At 37.9% G+C, this 19,220-nt stretch overlaps 1 protein-coding gene across 6 annotated transcripts in view; it reads left to right on the top strand.

Moving 5' to 3' along the window:
* Positions 1-19,220, top strand: part of pclob (piccolo presynaptic cytomatrix protein b) — a 77,904-nt gene that overhangs the window by 41,588 nt on the left and 17,096 nt on the right. For 3 of the 6 annotated variants that reach the window (XM_083551726.1, XM_083551729.1, XM_083551725.1), the window contains exons 18-24: positions 51-6,870; positions 7,209-8,920; positions 9,631-11,773; positions 13,859-13,885; positions 16,103-16,191; positions 18,538-18,613; positions 18,749-18,874. In XM_083551726.1, coding sequence (XP_083407852.1) covers positions 51-6,870; positions 7,209-8,920; positions 9,631-11,773; positions 13,859-13,885; positions 16,103-16,191; positions 18,538-18,613; positions 18,749-18,874 — 10,993 coding nt within the window. The remainder of the gene's footprint in view (positions 1-50; positions 6,871-7,208; positions 8,921-9,630; positions 11,774-13,858; positions 13,886-16,102; positions 16,192-18,537; positions 18,614-18,748; positions 18,875-19,220) is intronic. The other 3 variants (XM_083551730.1, XM_083551728.1, XM_083551727.1) reach the window with 2 other exon arrangements.

The following is a 19,220-nucleotide window of genomic DNA, read 5'->3' as shown; positions in this document are numbered from 1 at the left end:
CATTTCAAAAATTATTTATTAATACAATTTTTTTTTTTTTTTTTTTACAGACATCAAACTTGGCAGAGGATTTAGCATTTCCAGATAAAGTTATCCAAAATGAAGAGACTTTAATTCAGTTAAATTTTACACCTACCACACCCAGTGAGGCTGAAAGCACAGTACTGTCAGGATCACTGGACAATACAGACAACTTGAAGGTGAATGATAAAAAAGACCCACAGGGACATAATGTATTTCCAGTTTCACCTGAGTCATACAGTTCATCTGACGAGGAGCTTAAAGAGATTCAAAAGGCTAGTGAGTCCCTTCTGAAGGAAACTGAGGCAGACCTAGCTCTTATTAAAGAGACAGTGTGTACAAAGCATTTTTCTGGAGAGAAAGAATTCATACAGACACATCGAAAACAGACAAGTGCAGATAAGGATTTGCAACCAGCTTATCACCAAAGTTACATCAAAAAAGAGATCAGAAAAAAAGATGAAGTCAGTGATGCAGGCACTGAAAGTATTGACCAAGAAGCAGAAAGGATCATAAAGCAACTTAATGTGGCTGAGGAAAGTGCTGATAGTTGCTACTTGTCTCAAGACCAAGAAGACCAATTAATGGCCAATCCTCTAAAAACATTTCTCCTGGATGATAATAAAAAGGAAGAAACAACAGACCTTAACAGCACAGGAGCTATTTCAGTACAGCAAAATGTTACTATCGGTCAAATTTCAGAAGAAGAGAGTTTAGCTGAGGATGTGTCTAAAGATGGTGGATCTTCCAGTGTGCATGCATCCCACATCACATCAGGAACCACATCACCTACATCACTGTCCTCACTTGGTGAAGAAAGTGATAGCAGTCTAGGTCACAAGAAGGAGAGTTTAGAGGGCAAGCAGCACCGGAAAGTTAGGCATAGGCAAGGTCAACTTCTTCAAACTGTAGCAGACTCCTCCGAGGAGGACGAAATCCTCGAGAAAGGAGATCAGCTTACTGAACAGGAAATACCGAGGGAGACTGATCAAAGGCAGTTTAAAAAGGCTTTCAAAAAATCAAATAAAGAAAAAGACAAATTGCTAGATCATCCCTCAAATAATCACTCTCCGATAGAGGGCATATCTCCAACTGATGAAGTACTACAGTTTTCAGAGAGACAAACATACGAAACATTTTCTTACTCAAACATATCGCCAAGTACAGAGTCAGAACAAGAAACAGTTCCTAGCCAGGAAATGCCACCGATTAATGTGATGCTTGACGTTGAAGAGAAACCGTTGAAGAGTGCAGATGAGGCATATGAAGAAATGATGCAAAAAGCCCAAAAAATTAAAGCTATGACAAAGAAAATCACTCCACCTGATATTGAGCCACTCTACGGAGGCATGCTGATAGAGGACTATGTTTATGAGTCTCTAGTGGAGGAACCAGCACTGGCTATAGGAGTTGACCATAATATCACTTTGGATGAGTACTTGACTAATGTGTCTGTTCCAGAAACTGAAAGAAAGCTTAGAACACCAGAGGAGGCTTATGAGGAGATGCAGAAAAACAGAGAGCTTCTGCTAAAAGATCAAACATTTGAACAGCTAAAAGAATTAAACAAATCAGCTCCTCACAGCAATACCACTGTGAATGTTTTAACTGACTCTTGCTTTGTAAATATGTCAGAAAGCTATGAGTTTACAAAACAGCAAGATGAAAATTGGCAGTGGTATGCTGAAACTGCAAATGATGAACTTTTAAATAGAGACAAAGAAGTCATGACACCAGAAACAAGCCCTACACAATCAACTCCTTTATCACCGGTATCACCTTTGTCTTCGTCTGAGCCTTTGGATGATTCCGCTGAAGTAATACAAATTCCTCTAAGTGGGGAAGAGGATAGTGACAAGGATGAGTTTGCAGCTGAACCTATTGAGTGTGCTATGATGCCTTTCAAGGCTGACTCAACGTCTGCACAAGATCAGCCCGCTAAAAATTTTCTCTATACTATTCCTGACCTGAAAATAACTCAGTGTTCATCTGGTGAAGAGGAGGCTGAGGATGAAGAGAGCATTACACAAGAGTATGAAATCGTTATGTTAAATGGTATTTCTCAGGGTGATGACAGGTTAGAAGAAGTTTCTGAATTTAAAGAATCTTTAATAGAAGCACAATCAATAGAGTCTGAGCCAACATCTGTTGTGTCTGAAGTTCCACCAAGTTCCACAAAATCAGCAACTGAACATGAGTCCCTTGTTTCACCTTTGGATTCACAAGCATCTCCTCTGTCTCCACAAGATTTGACAGCATTTACCTCAAGCCTTGGAGATCAAATTGCAGTGCAAACCTCTGATCCACCAAAAACCTATGTTGCTGAAAGTTCAACAAGGATGAATCATGGATTTGATTCTGCACATGTTATAATTTCAATGGCAGAATTAACACATCAAGATGTAGTGCAACCTACTTCTTTCAGTGAAATTTCTTTTGAGAAAGTTGTTAGCACCTCCCAAGTTGCTGAATCTACTGAACAAACCACAAACGTCTCAACAATATTACCTAGTATGTCTGTTAATAAACCATTCGCTCCAAAGCCAACAACAGTTCCTTCTACACAAGATTTTGTTGTTTCTGAATCATCAGTGACCCCAGAAGCAATCCTACCATCTATGCCATTGGATGTTTCAATTTCCAAGCCACCACTTGCTCTAAAACCAAGTTTTACTCCAAAGCCCACCACTGATGCAGTTATTGTTACAATACAGGATGGAGTATCACAGCCTGATTCAGTTTTACAGACTGTAGATTCAAAAATAATTCTGGAACCAACAAATCTTGTTGATTATTCAACCCTTATGTCAACATCTACAGTAACATCAGTGTCCTCACATGAGCAAATTATTGCTTCAAATTCAGGTCATACAATGAGTGTAACTTCAAATTCTTTTGTGCCTAATGTTGTGTTTTCTACATCTGAGTGTCCAATTCAAGTACCATCATTATTTGATCCAAGATATACTGGAAGAGAACACACATCTCCTGCCATTGTTTCTGAGCCTGTTCCAATTATTGTTGAAATGCCAGACCTGATGTCTTTACATTCATCATATCCAATTCATAGTATAGGTACAATATCTACTCTAGCGCACACTCCAGCTTTAACATATACCTCAGCCATAGATAAAGGACCTATTTCTGCCCCAAGTGCAGTATCAACATACAGCTCAATAGACAGTCTCAGTCCAGTCCAGAGTGTATCTGTTGCACAATGTGTTTCTTCTTCGTCAGTGGAACAGAGCTATATTTGTTCATCCATGTCAGAGCCAACCAAACCAAATTTTTTAGTCAATTCATTCATACAACAGTCACAAATTTTACCCCCTATTCTTGCTTCAGATACAACAGTTTTGACCCCAGCAATTCCTATTTCTTATGTTGATGAAGACAAATTACTTGTGGAAACAAAGGATGCCCATAAACTCCCTGTTGAAGTTTCACAAACCCATCAGTATGTAGAGCATTCTACCACAAACATTTTTCCCACCATTAGTACAACTGTCACCTTTGTAACACAGGCTTCTCTACCAACTCAGTCAACAGTAGAGGACACAAAGCCAAACAATTTTCAACCTTCAGTAGATGTCTCTCGGATTGCAACTCCAACTCTGCAGACAGCACAAGGTACTGCAAGTGTTGAAAAAGAAACAAAGGACTTCATTTCCAATACAATGGCAGCCTCCATTCAACAAGTTAGAGGTCCACATGTTGTTGTCAGTATATCCCCTGTTATCAGTTCAGAGGCTTCTACTTGTGGGGGACGGAAACCTACTTTACCAAGTGACTTAACATTTGTGTCAGCAGAAACTGTACCTCAAGTGACAACTATCTCCAGAGAAAGAGCAGATAAGCCAGTCATTGAATTTCCGCCACCTCCTGCAGCTTCTCCACCAGCACTGCTATCTGATAGTTCACCTTGTACACCTTTTAACCAACAGTCATTGGTAAGCACTAATACTGAGCCTTTAAAAAGTATAGCCAGCCAAGCACCTGGAGCAGCAGTGAAACAAGTTACAACCACCATACACAAGTCACCTCCTCCAGTCCCACCTAAGCCGTTTTGTGTACCAAGTGGCCTAGTGTTTAGTCACAAAACAAGAGAAAGTGTTAAACCATCAGTAATTGCTGAATCTGCAGTTGTCCATGCTGCAACCTTACCAAGAACAAGAGAGCCTCCGAAGGCCCTTCCATTGTCTTTGACTGCGCCAACTGATATCAAACACAGTATTTCATCCCCAAAATCTCCCTTGTCACCTAGATTTGCTAAAACTCTTGAGACCTACGTTGTTATAACATTGCCATCAGAACCAGGATCACCAGTGGAAGGTGTTACAACCCAGGCTCCTCTAGCTAGATCTTTTTCATCTCCTAAGCATCATGGAACATCTATTGTATCAACAATTTTTACTTCACCTGTGGTGTCTGCCCCAGTGACTATAATTTCAAAGCATGAAGTAGCTACCACACCAAAAATGATATCTGCCCCTGTTTTGACTTCACAATATATTTCCGGGAAAACTGGAGATTCTGTGGCAGATGTTACAAGCACGATGATTTTAACAACATTTGCTCCAGCATCAAATACAGTTTCAGTGCCACATTACGCAGCACCAAACACTGCATATGAGTCCCAAATAAAAACAGGTGTACTACCAATCAAAATGTATGAGGAAAAAACTATTTATTCCTCATCACCTATGACTACAATATATACTGCACCAACAGTGGTTTCCATACCCACAGTAACATCACCTGTTCTGGCTGAAATTCCAGACATGACTATAGATCCCAAAATAAATACTGTGTCAACAGGGATTTTAGCTACAGGATCAGTACCAGTACCGCATTCAGTAGCGACAAGCCATGCATTTCAGTCCCAAATAGAGACAGTTTTACAACCAATCAAAAGGGAAACGTGTGATGAAAAAGCCATTTACTCTGTACCACCCGTGACTGCGACAATATATCCTGCACCAACAGTGGTTACAATGCCCACTGTAGCATTAACAGTTGTGACTGAAATTCCAAACATGTCAATAGAACCAAAAATAAATACTCCATCTGCAGTGTTCTCAGAGCCAGCATCAAGCCCAGCTTTTGTGCCCCAAATAGAAACAGATACTGTAGAGCAAGTCAAGAACAAAATTGTAGGGGACAAATCTATTTACTCAGCATCGTCAGTATATCCTTCTGCAGCAACATCACCAGATACATTGCTTGAAGTAACAGTTGTGGATGAAATTCCATCCATGTTCATAGAACAAAATACAAATAAGGTTTCAACAGTGATTCCATCTGTAGACGTTTGTGCAAGTCATATTTCAGCCCCACAAACCAATGGTCATCCAGTGGCACCTATATCACTATTAAAACAAGAAATACCTGTAAAGGTAATGCCAACAGCCTTTACAGAAGGTTTTACTCCATTGTCTTCAAGGGAACCTTTAATTTCACATGGTACCATGCAAGGGCTTGAGAGACAAATTTTTCAAACGGTTTATCCTGCTCCAACAATAATGAACAAACTCCCTTTGACCACAGAAAATCAAGGCATTCAAATGTTGGAAATGGAAGAACAACCTAAATCTACAAAAAGTCCATCCTTTGACCAGATTCAACAGCACCAAGTATTCTTGGAATCACAACAAATGACGCCATCAGTGTCCACATCAACGTATATACCAACAACACCTCTAACATTTGCTCATTTTAAACAATCAGTTGAAAGTCAAGAGAAGGGAAGTGAGAAAGTGTTGTCCAGCATGAGCCAACTGTACTCTGCACATGCATCAACGGAACAGCACCAATATGCATTGCCTAATCTTTTGGCACAAGTTGTCAAAACTGAAGTCCAGAGAACTACTACAGTATCAGTTGTTCAAGAAAGAATACCTCTACAACCTATTTTAGATACATGCAAACAAGCCACACCTAAACCAAGTGGAAAAACACATTGCAGTGATAATGTTATAGATCTCACAACACTAAAAGGCAGTGTTTCAATGACTGACAATGGAATAGATCTCACAGCACCTGATTCAAATCTGCAGTCTTTCTTATCTGATTCAATTAATCGACAGATAACAACTGTTCAGCCAGAAATTGTAAACCTAAGTGCTGAGATAACTCCTGCTACAACACTCTCTGTTGTGACAGACAGTATCACTGTTGTAGCCTGCACTGCAACAATTACATACAACAGTAACATTACAGTGGACACACACCCCAGTGTACAAAGTGTTACTTCAATACCTCTGCCACTTAAAACATACAAACAATTTCAACCCCTGGCACAAATAGTTTACAGACCAGTAAATTCAATACCAAAACAAACCACTAGTACAGAGATCCCCTTTAACTTATCATTTGGGCCTGCTGACACCAGGGCACCTTCATCTTTACCTGTCATAATGACCCCAATAATCTGCACACCATCCAGTGAACTTAAACATATTGAGCCTTCAGCAGGTGGAGCTATTGATCTGACAATGTCAAAGCCAAAGAAAACTATGTTGACTGTTACTTGCTCCACTGGGATGGTAACAAGTGTTGTTGAAGATGATATGGAACCTGTAGATCTGACAGCAGGAAGGCAAACAGTTTGCTGTGACATGCTCTATAGACTTCCATTCACAGGAAGCTGTAGAACACAGCCCCCATTGACTACTACGGATAAGCAGGTTGGCGTAAGTAATTATGGTCAACATCATGCCACAATTCTTGAGGATCTAAGTAAAATCAAACCATTCAAACAAACTGATCCGCTCAACAAAAATGGACTCGTCAGCCCAAATGATGCGCCAGATGGGGCAATTGATTTGACATCAGCAAAAATGTCAAGAGGTCAGTATTATCATCTATATGTATATTGGTATTTTTTGTCATTTTCCCTATTTTTCTTATTTTTTTTATATACAGTATATTAATATGCGCTGATAATTTTTATTTATTTGTTCTGTTTCTTTTTTTTTTATACAGATGCATGCATGTGCCTTCGTGTTCTCCCTCAGTGTTTTGGCTTTGCATCATGCTAGTATGACCGAAGTGATTTATGCATGCCCTCTGGTTTCTTCTTTGTGGTCATTTTCATAAATTTTCTTTGAACTGCATGGTCTAAGTGCATAATCTGGCTAAAACTGGTTAACTTGTTTAAATAAAGTATACATTTTCAACCACTACAGATAAAGCCCTGGACTACTCAAAGAAAGGCACAATGCAATTTTCTGCGATATCCACCACTCACTCTTCCCAAAGATTATCCTCAGGAAATAATACTGTACAAAGATCATCGAATGGAGTTGTGTACACACCTGTCGCTCCACCTATTTCTTCCACATTTGCAATTACTACTCAGCCTGGTTCAATTTTCAGTACAACATTAAACAGTCTCACCACTGCAACAAAGCCATTTTCAACACAGATCCAGACTATACCATATAATCAAATGAATTCCACTGAATGCAACCAGTCAATATTCTTAGAATCTGATCCATCCAAGGATATATTGCCTTCTGCCATTGCCACCCTGCTACCCTCAATATCAGCCTTCCCAGAACTATACTCTGATGGCACCCTTGAGGTCATTGCAGCCTCTCTGGATGCTCTTGTGTCCCCAAGTTTCCCAACCTTTGATGACAGCAAGAGTCAACAATACCAAGCCGAACACGAGTTTTTGCAATTAGAGAAACTGAAGCAGCTGTGCCTGGCTGAGGAGCTTGAATGGGAGAGACAGGAGATACAACGTTATCGTGAACAGGAACAATTCATTGTACAAAAGGAATTAGAGGAACTACAAAGCATAAAACAACAGCTTCTAATGCAGCAAGAAGAGGAACGCAAGGCTCATCTTATTATTCAACAGGAGACATTTGCCCAGCAGCAACTACAGCTTGAGCAAATCCAACTGCTACAGCAACAACTACAGCAACAATTACAGGAACAAAAAATATATCCATATGGCTTTGATGGCATATCTCAAACCTCTAGCTCAGGTGTAGTCCTGGATTCCTGGTACTGCAAAGGAGATAATGGACAGTACTGGCCAGTGAAGGATGACAACATATTGTCAAAAGTCCCTGTTTCTGCAACTACTCAAGATTGTCACAGTTCACCATCTGGTGATTTATTGCAGCATAGCTTAAAAATTCCTAAATCAGATGATGATCTTAAAGAAACTGGGGAAAAGAAGCAGGATCCAGAAAAGCAGCCTGCCATAACCAAGCAAAATGTAGGGTTAAGTAGTAAAAAAATAAGTAGTAATTGTGTTCAGACAGAAGAGGAGGAAGGATTTGAAAGGCCATACCCTGGAAAGAGAAGAAGAAGTCGGAAAAGTGTAGATAGCTGTGTGCAAACTGATGATGAGGATCAGGATGAATGGGATGTTCCTGTTAGAAACAGGCGCAGGTCTCGGTCCAGCAAATATTCAGAAGGAGAAAAGATTAAATGCTCCAAGGTATCCAGCATTGCAATCCAAACTGTGGCTGAAATCTCAGTACAGACAGATCATTCTGGAACCCTAAAGAAGTCTCCATTCCGAGCTCAAGTAGATACTACATTTGACCTGCACAGAGAAGTAGAAATGGAAAGTGACTCAGATTTGACCTCAGACAAAGATAAGAAACATTCAGCTCCCGTTGAAGTTGGTGTCAATGCCCATCTAAAAGCAGATGGTATTAGTATAAATTCAGTACCCAAATCTCCAAAGGTCTTATACTCCCCAGTCTCACCTGTGTCTCCCGGAAAAGGCACTCAAAAAATGCTAACAGCTGAACCACCAAGACAGCTAAGTAGCCCAAGATCACTAAGGGCCTCACAGCGATCTCTGTCTGATCCCAAGTCTCTGAGTCCAACACCTGATGACAGAATCATATACCAGTACTCAGATGTATGCTCAGTAAGTACTGTCAATAAGATCTGTCTATGTATGTATGTATGTACTCTATCTATCTATCTATCTATCTATCTATCTATCTATCTATCTATCTATCTATCTATCTATCTATCTATAATGTATATATATATACGGTACAGTATACTGTGTATATGCATATATACAGTACAGACCAAAAGTTTGGACACACCTTCTCATTCAAAGAGTTTGCTTTATTTTCATGACTATGAAAATTGTAGAGTCACACTGAAGGCATCAAAACTATGAATTAACACATGTGGAATTATATACATAACAAAAAAGTGTAAAACAACTGAAAATATGTCATATTGTAGGTTCTTCAAAGTAGCCACCTTTTGCTTAGATTACTGCTTTGCACTCTCTTGGCATTCTCTTGATGCCTACTTTGAAGAACCTACAATATGACATATTTTCAGTTCACTTTTTAGTTATGTATATAATTCCACATGTGTTAATTCATAGTTTTGATGCCTTCAGTGTGACTCTACATTTTTCATAGTCATGAAAATAAAGAAAACTCTTTGAATGAGCAGGTGTGTCCAAACTTTTGGTCTGTACTGTATATATATATATATATTCATTATTCATACAGTTCAGTACAGATGTGTTTCTGTGTTATTCACTAAGGAAGATTTTATTAATAATAATTGACCATATCTAAATAAAGATAATTGTTGTGTTTTAATCTCCAGACCAAAGTTGCACAGAGCAGTACACCAGTGGGCTCCCACAAAAAAATAAAACGTACCCTTCCGCATCCACCACCAGAGGAAGGCACTATTGGCTCCTTGGGATACAGTACCGGTTCAACCCGAAGAAGAATATGTAGAAATACCACCATGGCTAGAGCTAAAATCCTACAAGATATTGACAAAGAGTTGGATTTGGTTGAGAGAGAATCTTCCAAACTCCGTAAGAAGCAAGCAGAACTAGATGAAGAAGAAAAAGAAATAGATGCCAAGCTGAGGTATCTTGAAATGGGTATTAACAGAAGAAAGGAGGTTTTGTTAAAAGAAAGAGAGAAGAGGGAGAGAGCATATTTACAAGGTGTGGCAGAGGAGCGTGACTATATGTCTGATAGTGAGGTTAGTAATAACAGAGATACACGGAGTAATGGTCATGGACGGGAACGACCAAGGACTGCACCTCAGTCTGAATTCAACCAGTTCATTCCACCACAGACTGAAGCTGATTCTCATTATGCACAACTTGCATATACTCATTATCAGTATGCCTCCCAAAGTGAATCCCCAAGTCACTATTCCCAGCAAACCCTGTACCAACAGCCATCACTTTATCAACAACATGTGTCTCCCTATCAAACCCAGTCAATATACTCGTCAGTACCTTCACTTAGCCAGCAATCACAGCAAACAGGTTATGACCATGCCTCCCAACTCCTTCTAATGCAACAGAAAACTCGGCAAACTACTTTGTCCGACTTGGAGCCAAAAATAACCACAAATTACGAAGTTATACGGAATCAACCTCTCCTAATTGTCCCCACATCTACAGAGAGTGCCTATGGGGTCTCACACCTGGCAAGTAAATATAATAATCTAGACCTTAGAATCGGGCTTGAGGAAAGAGGAAGTATGGCTAGTAGTCCCATGTCCAGCATTTCAGCAGAATCCTTTTATGCAGACATTGATCATCACAATGTCAGAAACTATGTTATGATTGATGACATAGGTGAGCTCACCAAGGGGTCCAGAGGCTTGGGCTCAAGCTTCAATGTTCCTGATAAGGAAATCAGCAAAAGTGATCGGCTTCTTCATGTTGCTGACGTTCGAAGAACAGCAGATGTAAGTGACTTCATTGGCCCTCTACAGGCCACCACTAGATTACATTCATATGGTAAGCCAGAGGAGGACTCCATGGAAGAGCCATATGAGTTAAAGCTTCTAAAACAGCAAATAAAGCAAGAATTCCGGAGGGGAACTGACGGTCTGGATCAACTCGCAGGTCTTCCTCAGTACTTACACACTGAAAGCTTTAGACATTTTCCTAAATCGGAAAAATATAGCATTGGAAGACTTACACTTGAAAAGCAAGCTGCTAAGCAGCTGTCCGCCTCAGTCCTTTACCAGAAACAGATAAAGAATAAAAGAACTCTAATTGATCCAAAAATTACAAAGTTTTCCCCAATACAAGAGAGCCGAGACCTGGAACCTGATTACAGCAGTTTTTTAGCCCCCACTGGCTCAACAATGGGAGGACTGTCCAACAGAGTGAGGCTGCTTCAGGACGAGATCACATTTGGCCTGAGGAAGAATATAGCAGAACAGCAGAAATACCTGGGCTCTACACTTACCACCAACCTGGCTCAGTCACTGAATCTTGGCCACTCTGTTAACCTTGGCCCGAATTTGAGATCCCTCCCAGATGATGGTACTTATCCTAGTGGCACCCGGTCCAGACCTTCTTCCAGACCTTCCTCTGTATATGGACTTGACTTGTCCATTAAAAGAGACCTTTCCAGTTCTTCATTAAGGTTGAAGTCAGAAGGTGAAGGCATGGATTCCCAGTTTGGAATAGCAAGGGTAAAACCAACAAGTTTACCTATTAGCCAAAGCAGGGGCCGCATTCCCATTGTGGCACAGAACTCAGAAGAAGAGAGCCCACTGAGCCCAGTTGGGGAACCAATGGGTATGGCAAGGGCATCTGCAGGACCACTACCACCTATCTCTGCTGATTCCCGGGACCAATTTGGTTCCAGTCACTCTTTGCCAGAGGTACAACAGCATATGAGAGAAGAATCAAGAACACGTGGCTATGATAGGGATATAGCCTTTATTATGGATGACCTACAAGGAGCTATGTCAGACAGTGAAGGTAAATTTGCTATGCCACTTCTTTACATGCCTTGATCAATATGTGCATGATTAAAAATGTTTTTCTATGTGTGTGTGTTCTAAACTTCTACGTATTAAATAATGTGCTTTACTTTTGGTTGCTATAATTTTTTTTCCATTATCTGCTATTATTTTACTTACAAATAATATATAATCATGTAATATATTAATCCTTGCATTTGATTTCTCTATTATTGGTGAGGTTCATTTGCATGCTCATTTCCATCTCTTATATAATATAAAGATAGAGGGCATGCATAATTATGTTATTGTATACCAGGTGCCTCTATAAATCATGAATTATTGAGTGGTAAAAGAAATTATGTTTTAGTTTTACATTATAGTACAATAAAGAATATTTAAAGTGTACTGTATACTATTAAAAATAATAGTTACAATATCTAAAATATGGTATGTATATATCTTTTGTCTCAGTTATAATGGTACAGTATATCTGCAGTATGTAAATAACATTTAAATAGCTTAATTTAAATGGTGCCAACTAGGTTTTTGTTTAGCAGTGTCTTATAGGGTATTGTTAAAGCAGCTCATAGGGGATAAAGTAAAATGATTGATTAGTTATTGCGTGGCTTACAAATATTGGCTGGATATTACAACACATATGCAAAATCCAGAATTGTGTCTGACAATGCATCCACATTTAATCAAGCATATCAAATATATTTATAAATGATTCACAAACTCTTTAAATTATATACAAATATATTTTTATATATTTTTACAATTATTTTTCCTATTTGGTTCTGTCATGTATTGCTTTTGATCTGGTTTCTGGATCCTGATTATGTCTAATCCGTTGATAATTCCAATTAGCGCAATAATTAATACTCAAGGTTATGGAATCTTTTTTCATATCAAGACACTGTGGGGTACAGATGCAAGGCCAGATGTTGCTGGTACTGATGCAGTGTGGATCTACATTAGATTTCCAGTCCAATGTACTTTATCTAGGGACTAAATTGTGACTAAAAAGATAGGCTGGCCCTACTGCTTTAATAGGTACCAACAAAATAATGTATGGGCAATGTAAATACAGTATTTTTAATGTGCCTATTATTGTACTAGGGGCTTCATTTATATATTTCAATAATTAAATTGTATTTTAGTTTTGCATCTAAATATTTATTTTGTTACAGATTCATTCTGTAGTGCATGTAACCTAGCAAAAATAATATTTTTATTATTATTACTATTATTATTTCCATCATCCCATTCTATGAATTACATATCCATTTAATTATATTACCATAGCTAAAATCTGTTTGTCCTTCACCAAATGTAAAGCTGTAAGCTGTGATAATCTAACTAACTTTTGTGGCACCAAAATATAAATCGACAATAGATGTGTTGTGTAGTACAGAACTTATCAGTATATAGTTTGTAAATTCAATTAAATATCCACTGAATATCTGAGCTAAATAATATCTATAAAGGTAAGTAAAAGCCAATATAATTGCCAACCGTTTCACTGCATTAGAAATTAAATAACGACATTTTAGTGTTACTGATGTAAACATGGTCCAGAAATTGCATAATATATTCGTTGGAGTTTACTTTTACAGAGTTAGTACAATATGCAATAAAGCAAACACCATACACTAAAAATCAAAAAGGTCCACAGCATTTCTTCCACCCCTTGATGGTATGGCACAAAAGATTTCACAAGGTCTATCAACAAAAGTTTACACAAGTTTACAACACTGGTTCAAGGTTCAAGTGTCATAGTATTCCAAAAGCAAACCTGGCATTTACACTTATATATAGAACACAATACTATAATACGCAATACTAAAAAAAAGAAAAAGTAAATGACAATCCTGGGAGCACTGAAAACTGTTATCACTAAATGTGTCATATCAGATATCAGATATATTTAACAGTATTCTATGTTTTTACAACATTTTTACTAGTCTAGAAATGTTTTAGTAAACATAAATAGCACCTCATTTCACAGGAGCTTTTTTCCAAAAGCTCTTTCCTAGCATTTTTTTTTTTATTCGTATTGTTTCTGTCAATCCACTGAATTGCAATGCTTGTGTCACAGCAGGAGGTCCTAGCTGGAAAGTAGAAGGTGAGAGTGATTGCACAATGACATTCAAAAATCCATTAAGCATAAATCAACTCTTTTCATGCGTGTCATAGTCTTGGATAATGGGCATATCAATGTGGTGCACCTCAGCCCCATCCTGGTATTCATGTTCATATATTGCACTAGGTAACTCTGACATGACCCAGTCATATCAATGAAGACACATACATATTAATATGCTTACATATGTGTTGTGCCATGGCAATGGCATGTTGGAATGCTGGATCTCTATGTGTTGAGGTCTCAGTTCAGTCCATTAAAAGGTCATAAGTTCATGCCATAATCGATGCATCCTCAGTAAAAGACTTAACAAACTGGTAATGCAATTTGCTACTCATTGGGGAGGAGATTAAATCCTGTTAAAACTGTATTGTCTCAAGTGTTACGATGGAATATTGTAGTACTGGAATAAGAATGTCCATGAAACTACTGAACACTTACCATAAGTGGTACAATAAATATGAAATAACAGAAAAACAAGATGAAATACTTGACCTATTTCCTATGCATCTCAGCACCACAGCCAACTTTCAGTCTTCTTTATAAATTATCCAGGGTAAATCCATTATTAGGACATTTTAGATGTTTGATCTCATCCAGAACTGGTGATTTGTAGTACATGTGCGTAAATGAAAATGAGGGCAGTGGAGTGGTGCGGTTGCAGGGAGAAGAGGTGGAGAAGGTGGAGGAGTTCAGGTACCTGGGGTCAACAGTGCAAAGTAATGGAGAGTGTTTTAGAGAAGTGAAGAAAAGAGTGCAGGCAGGGTGGAGTGGGTGGAAAAGAGTGACAGGAGTGATTTGTGATAGAAGGGTATCTGCAAGAGTAAAAGGGAAAGTTTATAGGACTGTGGTGAGACCTGCGATGTTGTATGGTTTAGAGACAGGGGTATTGAGTAAAAGACAGGAGGTGGAGCTGGAGGTAGCAGAGCTGAAGATGTTAAGGTTTTCGTTAGGACTGACGAGGATGGACAGGATTAGAAATGAGTTTATTAGAGGGACAGTGCATGTAGGACGTTTTGGTGACAAGGTGAGGGAAGCAAAATTGAGATGGTTTGGACATGTGCAGAGGAGGGACATGAGTTATATTGGTAGAGGAATGCTGAGGATGGAGCCACCAGGTAAAAGGAAAAGAGAAAGGCCAAGGAGGAGGTTCATGGATGTGGTGAGGGAAGACATGCAGGTAGTTTGTGTGAAAATAATTAAAGCCGAAAGAAGAAGAAGATCTAATCCAGAACTGTATTTCTGATCTAGATATTACTCACTGCCATGGACTTCATCATCTGTTGTTTTATTGTAATGGTTTTCATAATGATCCAAATTTGCCTTTCAATTTTGTCCAAATTGAACTTTTTTGGCTTGAGCAATTGCGAAATGTTTGATATTGCACACTTGAAATAATACATTGTATGCTATATAAACGTATATATATTTATTACTAATTATAATACTTTTATGACTATGACTTTGACCTAGTGTAGAGGTTTGATTAGGCCTGAATAAAATCAGTTAAAAAAGATGTTTAAAGATTCTCAAATTGAAAGTATGTTTCTAAATAATTATAATAGTTAAATAATAATGTCTGTGATTAAGGGTAGTAAACCAGCTATTAGGTGGGTTTAATGTTAGGTAGGTAATGCAGAACACTAATATTACATTAGCTTTGTTATTTATTGTGTATCAACAAACCAGCTCAGAGTGTAATTTTTTTTTTCCAGTAGCTTATCAATTGTTGTTTAGTGCTGGTCTAGAGAAGTATATGTAAGGCATCTCATTGTTGCGTCTATGACTGCTGTGGTTTCAACCAACAGTGGCTCTCTGCCCACTATCAGTGCACGATGTGTGGACAAGCCCATTGTGTGGGATATGGTTTGCATGACTAGACATGCATGTCCTTTCCATAAAACATTCTGTCTGTGTCTCAATCCAGGAGTCTTATGCCCCCGCAATACTGCCCATAACTATTTCCTCTAACGTCGTACATTTGAGCAACCATTTACCTACAGTGTTTTAGTTTGCGAAGTTAAGTTTTGTTTTATGACATGCATTCAATTAAAATAAACATGCCACATCACCTTATGTGTCTGGACATGTTTTGGGTAGTATTTAGGGAAACAGGTGGTGTAGTGGGACACGTTATATTGTTTTGATAATGATATTACAACTCTTCTTCCTCCTTCTTCCTTGTTTTCCTTTTTAAAGCCTACCATCTGCAGCATGAAGAGACTGATTGGTTTGATAAACCACGTGAGGGACATGGCGGATTAAAGCCAGGACAGGATAAAAGACAGGTGAGGTGTCAAACACATAAACAGTTTGATTCACAGTGCTGGATTAACTTATATTGATCAAATGACTATATATCAAATGAACTTTTAAATGACTTAAATCAATTCATTAATAGAAAACTGAAAATTCATAAGGTATATACAGTGCTAAAATGAAGAGCTTTGCACTTTAAAAAATCTAGCGAGTCACACTTATATAACTTCTAGATAATAAGATATAATTCTTGAAATGAATAAATATTAACTGCCTGCTTGTAAAGATTCTTATTTAAACTTATTCTTACATTAAAAAAAGAGTTTTCTTTCTAAACCATGTACTCTAAGCGTATTGAGACCCCTAAAGAATATTTAAAATCAATCCAGAGATAAACCCAGACGTTCTTTGCATAGGAAGGCAAGAGAAGTCAATGTGCTCATCCCCACATTGCAAGGCAATAAAGTATGTCATAGATAAAAGAGCCAAACAAAGGTCATATAGCATCATGAGATATTCATACCGTATTTCCCCCGACAATAAGACCTTTTGCTCTAAAAGACGTGATAGGAACTGATCATATTTTTGGGGGATGTCATATTTTCATGTACAACAATCTACCAAATTTATTTATGTATGGTACAAAAATGTATATACCATTCACTTAGACACAACCTGATACAGCTTGTACTCTGATTGGTCATCTGTTTACCATACCTCTTGTACAAAGGCACCCACTTGGGTATTTACAAATACTTACAGTAATTATAATATATATTCCCGGTATTATTGATATTATATTACTATAATTATTACATTATTATTATATTACTATAATTATTATATTATTTTATATTGATATTAATATATTATAATTCAATACATCATCGCATGTTGAAACAAACTTTTGGTACTACCAAAAATGTGGGCTGACAATCTTAACTAGGGCTTATTTTCAGGGTAGGGCTTATATTATGAACATCTTCAAAAATCATCCAAATTTTTGTATATTTTCATGCAAAGTGTATAAGATATGCAAAGTGTAATAACTATGCTTATTAGCTCCAAAATCTTAATGCTACAGCATACAAAGACATTGTAGACAATGTGTGATTCCATTGTCATGCCAGCGTTTTGGAGAAGGCCCACATGTTATTGTAAAGTGAAACATATCTTATGACCAATTAGAGTATATAAAAGTGTAATTATATTGAATTATGCTGCCTTTCTTCCAACACAGGGGAAAACTGGTGTGATGTAGCACCAGTGAAATGAAGCATTTGCCTTGTTAGTGTTTGGGCAATTGTCTCAGTGTACCTTCAATTAGTTTGTGTAAAGTTTTTTTACGGGACATTTTGGACCACCAGAGCATCAGTGAGGATAAAACCATGGTGGAACAGGTTTTAGTTATAGCAATGATAAAAAGGGTCTAAAGAACCAGAAATATCCAAGAATATGCTGGTGGAGTGGTCAGTGGATAGTAAAAACTATTAAGTATCATGAGGTCTGACAAAGAAAGTATTTTGTTGAATTTGTTCTTCTTCTGATTGGTCTAATGTCCAAACTATACACTGAAGCATGAGACTTGTAACACACTATGAGGGTTTTAGTGACTTGAGCCAAATGCTGTTAATGGAGTGATAACACATTCATCTTAGGTGGTGGGGCTATAAGGCATATGTATGACGTGAGCCTTTTGTAAAAGCAATACAAACCCAGCTATAGACTGTGCAGAAGTGGGATCTGGACTTGATGGATTGTCTATTCGCTTATACAGAGGCTGCAATAAAGGGAGCTAATTTAGCGACAGGATCTTAGAAGAGATCTAAGCATGCATTTCCTTCTGAATTCCTAGTATTAAGTATTATGAGCTTTGGTGCAGAAAAAGAATCGTATCATAATAAAGAATAATGCGAAGTTCTATTTATAAATTGATGCAATCTATTTGTATAAAATTCTATTTAGAAACATCAAAATGATTATAAACGGTATATTCAAATACCACTTAAACATCTCAATCAAGAAAGTGGCCAAATGTTGCCAGTTGCCGGTTCCTGTAGCCCCTGATAGTCACCACTTATCAAGCACAACAAACCAGCAAAGATCCTAAAAGGTTGTTGTGCATTGAACCCTTGGCTAGTATTTCTAATTTATTACAACTCTTGTGTAGATGTTGAGTTTTTCATTATAAAACAGACAACATTTGTGTCAAGGTAAACAGGACAATGGAACTATGCCACATGAAATTTGTGTTACAGCTCTCTCAATATTTTCAGGTAACAATTATCAAGTATCTCTATTCATCGTTTACAGTCCTCTGATATTCATTCTGAGCAAAAATGTATTTATTTTATTTTTTTATCTGATGCCTGCAGGTGAAAGTTATGCATTACCCTTTCCCCCACACTCGCATTAAACTTCAGAGGGACCCCAAGGACTACAGTGTTTCAGGTATTTTTTCATGTAGCTACAAAAAGCATAGAATATTAACTGAAAGTGACTACATGTTTGGTACTCTGGTACTAATATTTTAGGAAAACATTTTTATTCTCAGACAAATGACAGCTAACGTCTCTTTTTTTTCAGGGGGTGGTTTTGGTATAAGAATAGTGGGAGGAAAGGAGATTCCAGGTACTAATGGAGAGATTGGAGCATACATTGCAAATTTGGCACATGCAGGCACTGCTGAACTTTCAGGAAAGGTTATAGAAGGTAAGAATTAATCAGTTTTGTAACAATCATTACTTATTGCTGTGGCTTCGTATACAAAAATGTATTGTACTTCAGATGGCAGTGATTAATCTGCTTGGGTTTATCAGTTTGGTGATGGTTATGCTGGCTTTGCCTTTGACCTAGCTGTGCTCTTTTTCATCATCCTACAAAAACAAAGCACATTGTAAATAAATCCCTGATGATTAAGCATAAACCTTTTCTATTTCTAGACTGTAGTTAACTCAGCATGACCTGTCAGTCCTAATCGGGGTTTTGCAGGTAATGATTTCGACCAGGAGCTGTTACTCTATGAAAGATATTTTTGATTTTCTCAGTAGACTTACAG

The sequence above is a fragment of the Silurus aristotelis genome, assembly GCF_946808225.1.
Source record: "Silurus aristotelis genome assembly, chromosome: 10".
In the NCBI taxonomy this organism is placed as follows: Eukaryota; Metazoa; Chordata; class Actinopteri; order Siluriformes; family Siluridae; genus Silurus; species Silurus aristotelis.
The sequence above is the reverse complement of the archived record's forward strand: the minus strand, read 5'-3'. Positions and strand labels throughout refer to the sequence as shown.